The sequence below is a fragment of the Scaptodrosophila lebanonensis genome, unplaced genomic scaffold (genome assembly GCF_003285725.1).
Source record: "Scaptodrosophila lebanonensis strain 11010-0011.00,11010-0021.00 unplaced genomic scaffold, SlebRS2 tig00000072-arrow-pilon, whole genome shotgun sequence".
NCBI lineage: Eukaryota > Metazoa > Arthropoda > Insecta > Diptera > Drosophilidae > Scaptodrosophila > Scaptodrosophila lebanonensis.
Window position 1 is genome coordinate 7,177,729 of NW_022060558.1, and position 18,470 is coordinate 7,196,198.

An 18,470-nucleotide genomic window follows, 5' to 3' on the forward strand; every position below is an offset into this window, starting at 1 on the left:
GAGCGCCACAGGGCGATGTTTTACCCCTTTTATAGAACGTAGCAGTCAACGGATAACTGTGTTAGATTAATAGTGTATGCGGATAACGTACCTACTTCTGGTTGGACACTGGTTAATGAGCAATTACATACCCCTTACACTTATGTGCTCAGAAAGAGAAAAAGGCAGTGTTTTTTTTCTGGTACTACTCCATCCATGCTCACTTCCATATTCCGCACAAACCTGTCTTATCACACTGAAAAGTTTTAAATTGATACAAACAGTAGTCAGCGGTTTCAGAAACTTTCATTTCCGGATGATAGACAACTGTATAGCGGCATTAGAACGCGGCAAATAATGGCCCAGATGTGCTAAACAAATATTTTCAACAAATAATTAGTTTTAACAAAACACATAAGCATCAAGATTTAGAGCATTGCATGGAATTACAAAATTGCTGATTAAGTAAGTTCTCCATTTTAGAATCGAAGAATTCAACGAGGAATTATGAAATCTATATTCTAATCTCGCCAATAAAAGAAAAGCGTAAATAGTAGCTTATATACTGTTGCAAACGTACTATGGTATTCGGATTAAATGCCATATACTTATACATTACCTACAGTCGGATCAATATAGGTTTACCAACTTCTACCCAAAACCAGATCTTTCTCTTGACAGCTATACAAGAAAATAGTTCAATTTGATTTTAAATGAAAGGTATATGTAGTTGCTATGGCAGCTATATGTTATACTGGTCCGATTTGATTTGTTTTTGAAAAACGATAAGCTTGCTGTAGCCAAATATCGCCTATTTTTTGGTCTTGGCTCTTAAACTGAAATTTAACAGCAGTAACGGCTTTTTGAAGAACGAGTATAGCTATGTATTTTTGTCTAAATTAAAGCTTTTTGCCGCTCACTTCCTAATCATGTTGCTATTGACAACCCAGCTAAAGCTCTCTCTATGAGCTGACAATGTAAAAAGCAGCGATTTGTTGTGAAAAGCGTTGTTATATAATTCGGGCAAGCCTCCTAACAGTCTGTTCGGAGTCCGAGCAGCTGATGCTCGCGGCCAAACACTCGGGGCTGGGAAGCTCTTGCTCATAATCATAATGCTTGTGGGGGCAACTCGCTCGCTTGGGGCTCTTTTTGGCGAGACGGGTGGAGCTCTGGGGGGCAGAGCTAGTCACTTAACTGCTTAGCTCTGAGGTCTAGTGACTTTGCATATTGGCGAGTATGTGTCAGTCTGCCTTCATGCTTAGACCTCGGTAGTTCAGTGCTGCGAGTGAAGCGCGTGGCCTCTCCACGACATAGCAAACAGTCTAACAAGATCGACTACAACTAGTGCCTGGTGCTGGTGCCTGGTGCCCCCTACTCCAACCCAACTAATTCATTGGCATTTTATGCGTGAGTTTGTACGCGAGCTGTTGACAAATCGACAAGTGCGACTCGGCCTTGCACGGGCGTTTAAAAATCAAATCGGTAATAACAAAAACACGTCAACTTTTATATTAGCAGTTGCAGTGCAATTTCAACAAAAACAAAAATACATACAATACATATGTATGTATGTATTTACTAAGGCTCCGATCTGATGATTAGCATAACTTGGTGGTTGCGCCGTTTATAAATACATACATACATACACATAGCATCATATGCATATACATACATACTTATGTATGTATGTATGTACGTTAATTTGTACAAAGGCGGGTATGTACATACATACATACATATGTATATACTTTAGATATGTATTGTACATATGTAGATACATAAATATGTACAGAAGTAAGTATCTCTTCAGCGTTCTAAAAACACAAAAAAAATACGTAATACCCAAAACTCGTTTAGTGTTAAAAGTTCTTATCACGAAACAGCGTGTGTGGGTTACCTCCAGTGAATTTTTGGTGTTGATTTATTTGCCTTCGGGTCGTGTCTTTGAACAAATTTTGCATTCCACTCTTTCGCTGCTCATTGGCGATACAGTAAATATAGTATGTCTTAAGAATTCTGAATAAATAGAAGCGCAGTTTTTGTTCATATGCAGTTCATATGTATGTATTACTTTAACTCGTCGTTTTGCTGAATCCCAAAATTGTTGTAGCTCGTGCGTCAGCGCTATCGAGTTTCCACTGCGCTCTCGTCGTTTCGTTTGTTGTGGAAATTGTCGAACTCAGCTGATAGATGGCGAACTAAGTTCATTGATTAAAAGCACAACTGACGTTGTCATTTCTTTTCTTGTCATGCCAATCTTATCAACTCAAATGGTAGCACATTTGTATGTATATAGTGCATATGTACGTATATAGCAACAACAATGGAAAGGAGAACCAATTAAAAATACCCATACAGAGAAACGTTTGTAGCTCTCTGTATCTGTAGCGGCCCGTCGATTGTCAGCAAAGACCCGCTAAAACAAAAGCTACAATACATACACATAAATATGTACACAGATATGTATATACATATGTATGCCTCTGTATAATATACATATGTATTAACAATGAAATGTATTGTATGTACAAGAGCGCATAATTGGCTCAAAGTCCGGCACTTGGCTAGAGTTCCTAGAATGGGCTGCAGTTCGGTTGGCGGCGTGCTTGAAAATTGTTGCGGCGGTGACTCTAACGAATACATCTAGGTATATACTTGTATGTACATATGTATATATGTCTGTATGTATGTATATATGCATGTATGCCTGGACGAGTCATCAGCTAATATTTTGTGTTATGTTAGTGAGTGATGCTAAAAAAAAACTATCATTGCTTGGTGTCAGAGCAAAAACGGAAGTGTAGGCCCGATTTGCATATGTTAGTATGCGAGGAACAATTTTTATTGTTTCACTGTACAAAAATATTACAATGAGTTCGATCTCTTCCAAAACTTAAGCTTAGATATTTACTTGTATGTTTGAATGAGTGTGCGAGCTGAGATCACCTTCCGTGCCCCAGAAAGCATTACATCAGAGCGCGTCAAGATTTTGTATCTTGACCCCATAGAGTACGAGTATGTATGTATAGTTACTTGTATATCTTTGATCCGTGTAAAGAGAAGTAAGCTACCAATCTTGATATTGAGCCTCTCATAGTCTTTGAACACTATCCACTTACGTCAACACTACCCATAATTCCATTTCCAAAGCCACATAAACTAGTTTTTCGCATACATATTTTGTATGCAATTTTATAACACCATTTGACATTTAATACCATCCCGACTAATCCCAAGAAGGTATTAGCGAAATATTATTAAACTGCTTCTTCCCCCTGTTTCTGCTATGCGCGTGTATGCGCGTGTCGAACATTGGTTACAGGGCATTTCATAGTCGACTATAACAATATCTTAGGTTTTTTCCGTGTCATGCTTGACGTCACATTATCTGTACAATTTTTGCAGCATCTGCTTTATAGTATTTTCTGATGCTTCATCTTTCTCTATAGAAATCAATATTGAACATCCGCATCTATAAGTGATACTTGTGATACTAGTCGTCTCCTTGAACTATACGATTTCTATAGTTATAACCAAAGGGTGTTGTGCTTACTTGATGTACTTTTCAAAAGGTTCCTGTAAATTGAAAAGTTTCCAATAAATCCCAATTTATAGGTTGGGACTATTTGACACTTTCAAGCAATGTTTTTTTTTTTATTTTTCATTACGACACTTTTTTAATTATGTATTCATGAGTATTTATTATGGTAATGTTGCTATAGTTGGTGCAACAAAGTTTTTTTAGTTAATCGGCTGTGTTCTAGGAGGGCCCTGCAGGGTATACAAGAGCCGACTTAATCGTTCTACCCGTTTATCTATATGGTTTTTTTTTTTTTTTTTGAATAAATAAGAAATGTTTTCTGTGCATATCCACGCCATTTCTTGAAATGGAAAAGGGTAACAAGTAAGTACTTCTACTGTCCAGCGTTAGATCAAATCGGAAGTGCACCTTATATACCTGAATTGCCGTAAAGGTGAACGATACTAATACATACTATATGTAACTGTACCTCCCATACTTCTTTTTAATCAGTTTTCTGCACTTTCATATATTCAATGCCGTGGTTATTCTACTAGTGTACTGCTGCAATATCATGTTTACTTCTTGACCAACAAATGTTTTTTTCAGAACCAGAACTATGATTAATTGGTTATTGTTGTGGGGGGCACCTCTCGCCCCACAGAGAACCTTCAAAAGAAATTGAACCACGCGCACGCACAGTCGTACATCGATAAATAACGTGACAGTGTCAGGTTAAAGATTGAGCCACAAAGCGTATATACATACATATAACTTATATTTACTACACTTACATATTCATGCATACATGGCCTGAGTGTAGAATCAGGTGACACTATGTGTCTGGGAATAATATGTACCAACTTTCGGCTTTTATTTCTTCACATTACTTTTACATACAAATGCATGTAACTCAGTTTGCTTGTGTGAGAGTCAACTGCCAAAAATGATAAAGGCGACAGGGTCATACAATCAGTTGATTGTTGACTTAATTTTGTCACATATGTGTGTAGGTATACCCATATATAAAATATACATGCATATTTCCTGGCGACCGCTATCGGTTCGTTTTACTTCATTTAATGTTCGCGTGTCGAGAATGTTAATTAGATTTGCGTTTCGCAGCCTATAGGTGAATATCTTTAAGGTTAACGCACTGAATACTCGCGGAATTAAACACACTTACATAGGTACAATTTGTTCGCTTATTTTCTCATATTTTTCAACAATTAATCCAAGAAAACTATTTTTTTAAATGATTATTTACCTATGAACAATATTTATTAATTGCAATGACATTTGATAATGCAGAATTACATTTCAATTTATTTTTTCACACAATTTATATGGGCATTTGCAATCTGACGTGATACGACTAAATACATAACTATATACATGAAAGTGTAGCATTTTTAAAAAGTTTTTGATATATTAATTTTGTAGTAATTTAATAGCACTATATTCAGTATTAAAATTATAGCATTCGACCTTAAAGTATATAAAATATAAGCAATAAACGGTCCTGATGTGGGATGTGGGTTTTGACTTGGATTACAAAATTGCAAAACTCTGTGAATTGGGAACGACTTTTTGCTTAAATTGTTTTCAGTAGGCTTTAAATAAATATAAGTTTATTATTCAAGTTGTATAATTTTAAAATCTCTACTTGTTTTCACGTAATCTGACGTGATGTGACATAAATTTCCTTTGGTAAATTTGTAGTTAAAATTGTTCTTTAAACATTATTTAATTGTAAGATAATGAGTTTTACCCATTTGTCTGCACCTTTGCCGTGAGAAGTTGCAAAATAATTCCAATCAAAACCTTTGCATAAAAAATCAGAAGCAAAAAAAGGAAAACTTCGTGCAAAGAACTTATATTTAAGCAAGCCGCAATTGAAAGTAAAATGACAATAAACAAAATACCATGCAATGAAAGTATTTACAATCTGACTTGACTTGACACACATTTGAAAGTCAAAATAAAAATAAATATTTGCTTGATAACCAAAGTTTTCATAACAATTAGATAACTTTATTAAGCTTAAACCTTTATTAGAAATAATGAGAATAAATATAATTTTTCTGACGTGACGTAACATTAGAAGATGGGTTAAAGCAAATCAAAAATTTACAGTTAATTGATATTGGCTTGCTTTTTTGCATTTTTTCCAAGGTATGTTGCTGTTTCAAGCATAAGAGTGCAATTGCACATTAACTATTAGAATCGTAAATGGCAAAGATAAGATGGTCTTAAAATATACAAAACTGGCCAAAATATGAACTTAAACTATATTTCGCCATCGCAAACTAGCTTTAAACTCATTAATTTAATAAAAACTGAACATTTCTCTTCAATATTAAAAGTAAATAAAAACTATTTGTAACTTTTAATTTGTTGGTGGGCATGGTGGACCAAATGGAAATGCCCACATTTAATTCCCTAATGTTATCCCAAGCATGTTTTTTGTCATCAACAGACCCATTCTTAATTCCATACTTTCCTTTAACGTTTAGTTACTCTTCTAACTTGGCACCCCTTCAACTTAAACTTAAAGAACCACTGTTCAGCTTTTACAAACCTCATTGTCAATTAAATCAATCAACAAGCAAATTAAACATCTAAAAGATTTTTCTGTTTTCAAAATGCAATTGCAGATAAGTGATCTTTGAATAATAGCCACAATGACTGGGTCTGGTAAGTATACCTACTATATACAAGTACATATGAAATTGTTGCGGAAAATTTACAAAATTCCTTTGTTTTGGACAAAGTAGTGGGATTTTAAATGAGAAACGAAAGGGGTGGTTCGCAGTTGCTATCAGAATTTTGGAATGATGTTCGAGTAACAAACAACTAAGAGCGGAGGGGATAGGTAGATGAGAAGATAGATGAAAAATACTAGGTTGTTGAAATTCTTCATGAGTTAATGTTCCAATTCAACAAGCTTCAGCTGCCACATTGGTAGGAGGAATCTTGTTTTATAAATTGTAAATAAATTATTTATAAATACAAAACAAAAAAACAAAATTGTTGCATACTTTTAGGGCCTGTCAGTTTTTATACCCTGTACCCGTAGGGTAAAAAGGGTATATTAGGTTTGTGCAAAGTATGTAACATGCAGAAGGAAGCATCTCCGACCCCATAAAGTATATATATTCTGAATCAGCATGACGAGAGAAATCGATCTAGACATGTCCGTCCGTCTGTCCGTCTGGATGAACGCGAGGATCTCAGAAACTATAAAAGCTAGAATAACCAAAGTTGGCACCCAGATTCTCCTAGGTCCGAGAAAGGACGAGTTTATTTTATTTTTTGGAATTTTCCCCCCCTTCCCCCGCTACAGAATTTCGTCAATAGCGTCCACATTTCAAATGCTACCTAAACCAAACTTTGCACACATAATTTATATATAATTGTCTACTGTTGTTCAAAATTTTCAATTTGGTCAATTCTAAGAAAAGTTATTAGCGAAACAAATTCTCGCCTGTACAACCCCCACAAACTGCAGCAACAAGTTCGCTCTTCTTCTTCTTCTCTTTGCTGCTGCTATGGGCGCATATAACTCAGCGACGGAAGTTTACCTGGGTACAGGGTATTACACTGTCGGGCTTGCTCGACTGTAGCGTTCTCTCTTGTTTGGATTAATATTGGAATTCGCATGTATGAACTTAAATGTTATAATAACAGCCAAGAAATGTGTTTATAATAAAAGCAAGTACTTTATCGTTTACTTTTGCCAGTGCATGATCCGAAATGGAGCCTGGAACGTCGTGAATCCTCGGGTCATTTGGTCTGGCGTAAGGAGTCGCCAAGATCCAAAGTACGATTTCGATTTGATGTTGAGGTTCTTGAGTTCGAGAAGCATCCCCACGAGGACCTAGACCATACAGAGCAGAAAGATCACCACTTCCCGACCACAAGTTTGACGGCTACGATCGCTTTGTGTGCGACGTGCGTAGCCGCCGTTGCTGCATCCCTATTTCTGCCATGGTATCTGATGGAGAAAGCCAACTCATTTTAAAGTCTGTTTTCTCAGAAAGCTCACACTTAAGTTTTAATGTCCACATACATTTTTGACGGTATTAAGAAATCTTATGTAAATATTTGTATGTAAAAATCTAGATATCAATTTGTAACTTGTAACTGTAAATATTGTCTACATGTAAATAGACGTACTCGTAGTGACGCATCGGTTCGGAGGGTGCAGGCAAAATGTGTTTGGAAATGACTGTGATGCCAAGCAATGTTAAGAATTGGGTGCGACGTGTAAAATTGATATATTAATTGTATTTTAGATTGTAAAAGTATCCATACGTTTAATATTTTTAAAAAAGAAAATGCAGTCTAATATTTTCTTCATGATCGCAACTTTAATTTAGTAGGTAATAAAAACTTGCCAAGCGCTTTAACAAGAATTCCGAATTCAAACCACCACTCTTTTTCTAAAATGGCAGATGTCGCATTTCGGGCATATAACATACATACATACATATGTATGTATGTACTTATGTACATATGTATAGCAAATATTGAACAACCTATAGCAGAAGCAATAATGTGTTATTAAATCTCATAACACACAACGGCCAACATGATTCGCGATGATCCTTTTCGTGGAAATTTCACTTCAGTGCCGCTCAGCACATTTAAGGGTATCTTTCGACGAATAACAGTGGCTTCCCGTTTTCCCATTCCTGCGATTTTTGCATTTTAGCGTTTGCAACCCTTATTACACAGCATCCTCGATGACGGCTCTAACCCTGTATGGGGCAAATGAGTCATTTCTGATGCGCTATTAAATTCGTGCTCTTTTATGGACATGCTAAAGCATTTTCCTGTCTAATTAAATGTTTTACAATGCGTCCATTGGTCGATGCTGGTCAAAAATGGCGGAACGGCACGTAGTGGCATTTATTTCGTTCAACCCCGGTGCAATATTATCTTGGTCGGGGGGTGTTTCATCTGCTAATAAAATCAATTAGTAACTGATTATATGACTTACGGTTGTAAAGTTTCAATATTACCAGATAGAAACGTTCGTTTACAATTTACGGTAAACATTTTATAATTTTCCAAGAAAAGGTTAGGAGAATTTTGTTTATTCAAAACACAAAAAAATTGAATCGAATATAATAATTTGTGCTGCCCAGAATAATTAGAATAAAATTGTTCTCAACCCACAACATTCCTAGCTATAGCCGTATCTTCTTATTTCACATAGACTCGGTTGTATACATCTAAAAATACACTATAATGCGTTCCTATAAATATACTCTAAACCTGAAAGGTTCAAGAGGTTTGTGCAAATGGTAAACGCAGAATAAGGTGTGGCAGACTCAAAAATTTGTATATATTCTTGATCAGCATGATAGGATGAGTCGATTTAGCGCTGTCCGACTGTCGGTCCGCCTGTCTGTCCGTATGAACACTTGGATCTCAGAGACTATAAGAGCTAGAGACACGATACTTTGTATAAATCTGCATTATGTGTGTACGTGAATAAAATTAATATTAATATTACAATTTAATTGTTTTCCGTTTTCTTTAAATTTCTATAATTATTTTACACATACAAGGTGTGTTCCAAAGTAAACAGGACTTTAAAAAATAAAAACAGAAGAAATGGTTTTTTCGGCAAACTCAATTTATTTTATTCAAAATAGTCTCCTTCTGCTTCAATACAGATTTTTGCACGATCCAAAAGCATGTCGAACAAGTGTTTAAGCTCGTTGGCCGGTATGGCCGCCAGTATGCCGGTGCAAGCCTTTTGAATGGCCTCTACGTCTGCATAACGCTTTCCTTTCATGGGCAAATGTTTTTTTCCGAAAAGGTAGAAGTCGCGCGGTGCCATATCAGGTGAATACGGTGAGTGGTTAATGGTTAAAATGTGATTTTTGGTCAAATTATCGGCCTTCGAATGTTGGATTCTGAGCAATTTGGTCGTCAGTCAATTTGTGCGGAACAATCCGTGCACACACCTTTCGTAAGTCCAAATGATCGGTCAAAATGCGGTCAAAATCGATGTTTTGGAGATGTTCAATTCTATTTCAATCAATTTCAATGATGATTTCGGCTGATTTTTGATGAATTCACGCAAAGTTTCGAAGGAATTTTCGGTGATCACGAATTTTGATTAGCCCCCATGTTGATCGTCATTTATGTCCGCACGACCACTTTGAAAACGTTGAAACCACTCGTGCACTCTGCTACGGGATGGGCAATCATCGCCATAAACTTGTTCCATCAATTGAAACGTTTCGGTAAAAGCTTTACCAATTTTCAAACAAAATTTAATGTTGGCTCTTTGTTAGAAGCTCATTTTCGCACCGATAACACAAACATACTGACACTTAAAACGCTATAACTTCACTTCCAATCGATGAAACGTCATGAAATTCTCACTGGACAATCGATATCTTTATCGATTCAGATTGAGATAGGGGCGCTAGATTCAAAAAGTCCTGTTTACTTTGGAACACACCTTGTACATAAGTTTAATGAATTATAAATTCGGGGCCCCCAAAAAATTTAAATTTTGATTAAATAATGCACGATGCATTTAAAAAATAACTTATGAATATGATCAATGAAAAACTTCAATAAATCCAACTCAGATCCATTTTAAGGGGGAATAGTGCATCATAATAATGAACGTGTGGTCGACTTTATATGACCAAAATTTTTGTAGGAGGGCAACGGCCCCCCCCTTACCCCCCTGCCAACGCCCTTGAAAATACCAATAATAATAAGTGCTCTCTCTTTCTCTGAGGATGCCTTAGAAGCAGTTTCAGAATGCCTTTCTTTACCTGCTGACTTTGACACCAATAAAGATTCTACAAGGCAAGTCGGTTTAAATAATCGGCACGGCCTATACCTACTACATACATACTCGTATTGACAAAGTTGACTTATAATGAACATCTTAAGTTGGCTCGTGAGAATGTGGTATTAGAAATTGAGTTATTGGAACTATGCAGAGAGCGTGTTTTGCTCGGCTAATCGACGTGAGGTACACGAGAGAGATAACAGCCTCAACAAGATAAGATTCGTATATTTCGTATGTATGTAGTGTTGTTATTGTTTTTATTTTTTTATGTATGTATTTTTATTGTTTCTTTGATTGTGCACGATCGCCCATAAACGAGTGAATCAGTTTGTTGAACGCGCCATTCGAGTGCGGACGTCTGTGACGGTATCGGCATTTGACTGCCAGAAAAAAGAACAGAACAGCAAGAAGAAGAAGCAGGAGAAGAAGAAAAACAAACAGACAAACACCAGTTAGCAAGTGGTCGATCCCGACGCGAACTTGTTTGAGACGACTGATCGGAGGCGGACCTTCCGATTCAGCAGCTCATTTGTCCCGGTTGTTGTCCGTAGTAGACTTAAACGACCAGTAACCGACTTACCCGTGCTCGCGCTCTTTGTTTACAGCCGATCTCGTGGCGTTATAAAAGTGCATAGAACTAAAGATAAAAACAAACAGAAATAAACACAAAGCTAGCAAAGAAAACAACTCAGCATAGAACCTGTTTCGATCTGGTGTAGATGTAAGTCCAATTCCCCGAAGGTCATTTGCAAATGACGTTGTCGTCGTTTGATTTGAAATTTTTTGATATTGCTCACTTTTTAAAATTTGTATTTGCAGTGCAACTGAAGGCAAAATGAGTAAAAGTAAAATGCCGGAGACTACGCTTGCTGATCTGAGCTTGGCTGATAAGGTAAAATGATAATCGCCTATAATTAAGATAGAGGTAGGAGTAGTTCAAACACGAGTAGTAGCAGGTAGTGGGAATTGGCGTACAAAATACACATTTCACATTTTCAACAGGTTATCTTTAAATTGGTGGATTTATTTGCATTCCCATTTTCAATACCGTGCCGTTAATGAATGAATTTATAACTTAAACAAAAGCGCATTTCGATCGTCGATCACGGCGATTAAGCAAACAGCACGTGACGAAGTGGGAAAGAGCACGTCTTTTTGAACGTAAATTCGACGAGTCAACAAAACTGGTGCAAATGGCAAACTAAGCCAGTATACTAACGTATGAATTTAATATATTTTTGTATATTTGTACGCCCGAATTAACACATGTATCTACTTATAACATGTGTATGCATTGTTTCCAATATACTTGAATATATGTACTAAATAGATACGTAATGGGTACTGTAAATATTTGTGGAACGAATGTTCAATAATTTGTGTGTTTACACCTGCGTTTCCATTAGCTCTGCTAGTTCGATTTAGATTCGCCTAGTATTTGGTATCATCAATATCAATTGCTACGACGAATTATCACAGAGCTGCTAACCGATCCCAATTGCCAGCTCCGACTGCTTCCATTCCCCTGGGCTGGCTTCAACTGGTACAGCACAGTCATAAATATTTTCATTAATAAACCAATTTATCACTGTACTTAAATTTGTTGTGGAAACTATGAGCTGTACCAATAGTACAGGGGTAGTAGTATAGTCGAGACAAATTGTTTGACTTTTGGGGGAATACCAAATGCAAGGATCGTCATGTAAGTTTTGTTTTCATATTTCCTCAAGGAATAAGATAGTTTTTAAAATGCTATATAGCATACTTTTTTCCCCATTAACCATAAACAAAAGGCTAAACAAACCTCAAAAGCAAACTTAACATTCAATTAAGTACATTAAATACATACATCAATTTTGGATGGCCATAACAATAGGTGTGCCTAACCATCTAAGTAAATAACAATGAAGTTTCGTTAGTTAGTGCAAAAGACAAAGGGACTGTAATCTTTATAAGTGATATAAAAATTACAAAATACTGATTATTTTCTTAATTTTATTCATTCGCTCACAATATAATGATTAATTTTGAGTTTTACTTTAAAACAAAACTAATAATCATTATCTTTGAACAACAAAATAAAGCTCATAAAATAATGATTATTCTTTAAGTTTTATAACTCCTTAACTCCTTAGAAAAATATTTCCAGGCAAAGTTACAGATTGAGTTTTATTTTTGATAAAAACATTAAAATTCAATGAATAATCATTATTTTATGAGATTTACCTATTTTGTTCAAAAATATTTTTATTTGATTTATAAAACAGAAGGTTAACAATTAATTCTTAACCTACTTGAATTTGGAGCACTGCTGCCAGGGCTTTCAGCTCGCGTACAAGTATGTATGATTTTTATCATATTTCGGAATAAATGCCTATATTTGTGAGGAATTCTGTTATTGATTGTATGTTGTCTATTGTTGGTGATCTTAGAGCGGTTTCTGGTGTAATGTTCATTTGGGATCTGTAAGGTGTCAGGTTTGGACAGTTAGTAATGAAGTGTTGTGCAGTGATGGTGTAGGTGTTGCAGAATTTGCAGATTGGAGGATCCTGTTTTTGGAGTAGATGTCTATGAGTGAGAGCAGTGTCCGAGACGAAGTCGGGTAAAAGCTCGCATTGGCGTAATTTTGGGTTCAGGTTGTTCAAAAATAATGATTATTAGTTAAGTTGTAAAGTAAAACTCAAAATTATACATGAAATTTTGGTGAAAATGCATATATAATCTTAAACAAGAGAGAACGCTACAGTCGAGCAAGCCCGACAGTGTAATACCCTGTACCCAGGTAAACTTCCGTCACTGAGTTATATGCGCCCATAGCAGCAGCAAAAAGAGGAAGAAGAAGAGCGAACTTGTTGCTGCAGTTTGGGGGGGTTGTACTGGCGAGAATTTGTTTCGCTAATAACTTTTCTTAGAATTGACCGAATTGAAAATTTTGAACAACAGTAGACAACAATTATATATAAATTATGTGGACGCTATTGACAAAATTATGTAGCGGGGGAAGGGGGGGAAAATTCCAAAAAATAAAATAAACTCGTCCTTTCTCGGACCTAGGAGAATCTGGATGCCAACTTTGGTTATTCTAGCTCGTATAGTTTCTGAGATCCTCGCGTTCATCCAGACGGACAGACGGAGAGAAATCGATCTAGACGAACGCGAGGATCTCAGAAACTATAAAAGCTAGAATAATCAAAGTTGGCATCCAGATTCTCCTAGGTCCGAGTAAGGACGAGTTTATTTTTTTTTTTTTAATTTTCCCCCCCTTCCCCCGCTACAGAATTTCGTCAATAGCGTCCACATTTCAAATGCTACCTAAACCAAACTTTGCACACATAATTTATAAATAATTATCTACTGTTGTTCAAATTTTATTCAATTCGGTCAATTCTAAGAAAAGTTATTAGCGAAACAAATTCTCGCCAGTACAACCCCCCCAAACTGCAGCAACAAGTTCGCTCTTCTTCTTCCTCTTTTTGCTGCTGCTATGGGCACATATCAGTGACGGAAGTTTACTGGGTACAGGGTATTACACTGTCGGGCTTGCTCGACTGTAGCGTTCTCTCTTGTTATTTTTGTTTTTGAAGATTAGATATTCTGAAAGGTATTGTTTTCCTTGAAGAATTATGAAGAAATAATTGAAAACTTTTGTACAATAAATTTACAAGTATTATTTTTCCATGAGTGTAAATTGACGTAAATCGAAATATTCGATCAGGTTAACGTTCAAATAGTTAATAGGCTTGTGCCTTTTTTAGGATTTTATTTGAAAAACTCAGGTGCTTCAAAGTAAACATGTTTGTTCTGGAACCATTAAATTAGCAACATTTTTTTATTATTATTTTTAAAAAATAGCAAAACAAACAAGTACAAAATTTAAAGACGGGTGCGCCGACTTTGAAATATTCTGTACATATGTTTAGAATAATTATAACAAGAAAGGAATGCTAAAGTCGAGCAGGTTCAATTAAATTAATTTAATTAAATTAATTACGGACTGACGAACATGGCTATATTGACTCGGCTTGTCATGCTGATGAAGAATATATATACTTTATGGGGTCTACCACGCCTCCTTCTGTGTGTACCTTTGGGTACAGGGTATAAAAATGAAAAAAATTAAGAAAATTAAAAAAAATGTTGATCGATTTTACCTCTCTCGGTATTTGAACTCACGTAAAGGGTATATAATTGCTCATTTACAAAGCAATTGCGTCTATGTGAGTGTATGAATGTCTATGCGCGTCTATTCGTGTCTGTGTGAGCATGTTTGCAGTCAACCAAAGCACCAACATCAACAACAGCTGGGGGCAGGGCTTGGGCAACAAATATATTTATGGCTACAACTTCTTGTTAAATCGGTCTATCATAGTAAAACTTGGCACGGATACATAATCACTAATTGGGGGTACTTGCCAAATTTGAGTTCGAAATTCCAGGAATTACGGGAGTTAGAGAAAATCACAATTTGCGTGGGAAAGGAGGTGGAGGGGAATTCCAAAAAACATTCCGGAATTTATTCTAAGTATAGCGATATACTCGTGGGTTAACCGAATAAAAAACTATTTCAAAACGTTTTAGGTATTAATATATGTAGATACAAATGCACACCAACATGACTGATTGAAGAATAAATTCAGTAAATTTGAAAATGTATTTTTTGTAGATATATGTATTTATTCCCAAACCTGATTGTACGTAAAATAATCGAGTGTGTTTATCCGGTGTAAATTAGTTCAACTTTAACCTGTATATGGCCTAGATGGAGAATTAAATATTGCAAAACTGGATATAACTTAGGTGGGATTATCTCTATTCAATATATATTTTTTAATTACTGATATCCCTTTAAAAGTTGAATAGCTGTATTTTACAAACAATTCTCTTATATGTATAATTTATGGGGACTATGTTCGGCCCCGCAAGGATTACTTTAACAAGCAATATACAAGTATTTTGATAATTTTGTTCACAGACGGCAGTAAAGAAACCTAGCATCGAAGCTCGGCGCTTCTCAGATGTTTCTACCTGCTCCTTTAGTTCGGGTAAATACTTTGGTCATTGTTTAGCTAAACATACATTCTAACTATTGTGATATCAGCGTGCTTTACTGGCAGCTCTGATGAAGAAGAGACTTCGCCGAAAGATCGTAAACAACGAAACTCGAATGGCAGCTCCGATTTTTGCGTGAAGAATATCGGGAAGCACTCGTTCGGACGCAGGGAAATCGAGATTGCCGAACAGGAAATGCCCGGTATTATGACATTGCGGAAGCGTGCTGCTGAGGATAAGCCATTGAAAAATGCACAGATTGTGGGTTGCACGCACATTAATTCGCAGACGGCGGTGCTAATTGAAACTCTTATTGAGCTTGGGGCCTCTGTCCGTTGGGCTGCCTGTAATATATATTCGACGCAGGTATAGTATATAGTTCATATAGTATTTAGAGAGTCAGGGAGACTTGGGCCTGAAATTGTTTCCACAGAACGCTGTCGCTGCGGCGCTGGCTGAAGCTGACGTACCAATCTATGGCTGGCGCGGCGAAACTGAGGAGGACTTCTGGTGGTGCTTAGACAGATGCATTCGGCATGATGGATGGCAGCCAAACCTGATACTAGACGATGGGGGTGATGCCACGCACCTAATGCTGAAGAAATATCCGGAATATTTCAAGGCAATAAAAGGCATTGTAGAAGAGAGCGTAACGGGTGTGCACAGGCTGTATCAAATGTCCAAAGCGGGAAAGCTGACAGTTCCGGCTATTAATGTGAATGATTCGGTGACGAAAAACAAGTTCGATACTTACTACACATCCCGCGACTCAATTCTGGATAGGTAAGCGGGACTTCATTCAATCTTCTCTATTTGGTTATTAATGAAACTTTTTTGCATTTACCAGCCTGAAGCGAACTACCGATATTATGTTTGGCGGCAAGCAAGTGGTTGTGTGCGGCTACGGCGACGTAGGCAAGGGCTGTGCCAGTAAGTATTTAAATATGTTATGGCTAGAATGTAAAGTCGGCCTCATTAATGAACATTTCGTTTAGAGTCGCTCAAGGGACAAGGCTGTATCGTATACGTGACCGAAATAGATCCAATTTGCGCCATTCAAGCGGCAATGGATGGCTTTCGCGTCGTGCGACTCAACGAAGTCGTAAAAAATGTCGACGTCGTGATCACTGCCACCGGGAGCAAGAGTGTCGTAACGCGGGACCATATGAATAGAATGAAAAACGGCTGCATTGTCTGTAATATGGGCCACTCTTCCTCCGAGATCGATGTGGTAATACGACAAGCGAGATCGAATTTGGAACTTGATCTGATTTTTGACCGTTTGGTTCTGTTCTCCTACAGCACAGCTTGCACTCGGCCGAACTCACGTGGGAGCGGGTGCGCTCGCAAGTAGATCACGTCATTTGGCCCGATGGCAAAATGATAATACTTCTGGCCGAGGGCCGTTTAGTAAACCTGTCGTGCTCAACAATCTCATCGTTTGTCGTTTCTGTTACCTCAACGACGCAGGCGCTTGCATTAATTGAACTTTACAACTCAGCTCCTCAACGCTACAAGTCCGACGTCTATTTGCTTCCAAAGAAAATGGGTAATCCGGTTAAGCCTTTTGTAAAGTTTCAGAATGAAAGATTAATTTATGAATTTGATTATTAGATGAATATGTGGCTAGCTTACATTTGTCTACCTTTGACGCCCATTTGACAGAGTTGACGGAGGAGCAAGCGAAATTCTCCGGGCTAAGTAAGGCTGGGCCTTTCAAAGCTAATTATTACAGGCAAGTCTAAGATCTTCCACTACTGACACGCTCTTAATACGCTACTTATTTAATTCCTTTATTCTTCTTTATTTTTCAGATATTAAATCAGTATTACGAATATCGCCTCTATTTTGTTATTGTGTTTGTTTTTTTATCATTTATTTAAAATCTGAAACCTTTATTTCCATGTGCATATAATTATTAATAAAATACACATTTGTTCCTTGTTATTATAGTTGTTCTCAAAGCCATTAATGTACCATGTAGGATTTTTTATGTCAATTTTTGTGTTCCATGGATATGGGCTGTTTATTTGACAAACGTAATCCGAAACAGTAAACAACCTAACAAACAAAAGTTAACAAAATTAAGCCAAGAACGAAACTTAATACTAATTAGTTGTTATTGACGTACTGAAGAAAAAATGGAAAATATCTTGATGACGGAAATTAAAGATATTCAGTAATTGAAGTTACTGGCCAAAGCTAGCAGGGTTTTACTAGCGCTTTGGCAGAGATTTCCTTTAAATAGTAAGGAGATTGAGAGAACGACACAAAAATATATATCAACCGCTCTTATTTTTGTATTATTTATTTTAATTCCATTTTACTCCACTTGGGAGCTTAGGGCTTCTACAAGAACTTTCCATCTAACTCCATTTGTTGTCCTGAAGGGTGGTCCACCGCCAGGTTGTCGTCTTAGGTCTGTCGATCCGTCTACTTCCTTAGGGGTTCCTCCAGTCTAGAGCTATCCTTACATCGTCATCGAAGTGGATCCGTTTCGATTCATTTGTGTTGTGTTAGTTTCAATAATAATGTACAAGTTATCAGTCGACCTGGTGATTGGCCAGCTTCGACTTTAGCCCTTCGTATGACATTTTTACTGATTTCAATGCGGTTTTAGATTAGATAGAAAAGGCAAAATGAAAATATACGTGTTTTTTGGTTTTTTGGGATTTTGTATACTTTTTATTTCCAAAATTAAAAAAAAATTATCAAATTTATTGAAGCTTAATGCGACCCCACAACTATAGGGTTTTAAGTTGTACTTTATGTATTGAAAAAATTTAATACAGAAATCCTTTTATTTGCTTGCATCCCACGATTCAATTCAATTCACTAGCTTATTTCAGTATAACCAAATGAAATACACTTAAAATATCATGTGTAGAACTATATCAAATATCATATATCATAGATATACGAAGGATCAGGTTACACACCTGATATTTGTCGACAGTGAGTTACTAATCAAACTTAAAACTTCCACTTAAGTAAATTAACAACTAGTGCACTACTTTCCGTTCGTTTGAATTATTTAATGAAGTGAAACGGAAGCAAAAACTACATGGAAAAGCAATTAAGGCTAGCAGTCCG

General features: G+C 36.6%; 2 protein-coding genes across 3 annotated transcripts; both read left to right on the forward strand.

The window, feature by feature from the left end:
* The first annotated feature begins 1,366 nt into the window (after window positions 1-1,366).
* On the forward strand, window positions 1,367-7,852 carry LOC115625080. The gene is made up of 3 exons (XM_030519971.1): window positions 1,367-1,461; window positions 6,157-6,196; window positions 7,243-7,852. The coding sequence occupies exons 2-3, from the start codon at window positions 6,184-6,186 to the stop codon at window positions 7,521-7,523; spliced, it is 294 nt and encodes a 97-aa protein (XP_030375831.1). The 5' UTR covers window positions 1,367-1,461; window positions 6,157-6,183; the 3' UTR covers window positions 7,524-7,852.
* Window positions 1,412-17,324, forward strand: LOC115625079 (adenosylhomocysteinase-like 2). 2 transcript variants are annotated; one of them, XM_030519969.1, is made up of 11 exons: window positions 1,412-1,461; window positions 6,157-6,196; window positions 11,148-11,220; window positions 15,301-15,370; window positions 15,427-15,743; window positions 15,811-16,160; window positions 16,225-16,307; window positions 16,373-16,608; window positions 16,680-16,926; window positions 16,992-17,112; window positions 17,192-17,324. In XM_030519969.1, the coding sequence occupies exons 3-11, from the start codon at window positions 11,164-11,166 to the stop codon at window positions 17,196-17,198; spliced, it is 1,488 nt and encodes a 495-aa protein (XP_030375829.1). In that variant the 5' UTR covers window positions 1,412-1,461; window positions 6,157-6,196; window positions 11,148-11,163; the 3' UTR covers window positions 17,199-17,324. The 2 variants fall into 2 exon arrangements, with proteins under 2 accessions (XP_030375829.1, XP_030375830.1); XM_030519970.1 differs by lacking the exons at window positions 1,412-1,461; window positions 6,157-6,196 and adding an exon at window positions 10,694-11,049.
* Window positions 17,325-18,470: the final 1,146 nt, after the last annotated feature.

Bases quoted from the DNA above. Each gene is read 5' to 3' on its own strand.
- LOC115625079 (XM_030519969.1), top strand. From the start codon at position 11,164: ATGAGTAAAAGTAAAATGCCGGAGACTACGCTTGCTGATCTGAGCTTG. The intron at 15,371-15,426 runs GTAAATACTTTG...TTGTGATATCAG, and splicing joins TACCTGCTCCTTTAGTTCGG to CGTGCTTTACTGGCAGCTCT. The intron at 16,927-16,991 runs GTAATCCGGTTA...TTTGATTATTAG, and splicing joins TTTGCTTCCAAAGAAAATGG to ATGAATATGTGGCTAGCTTA.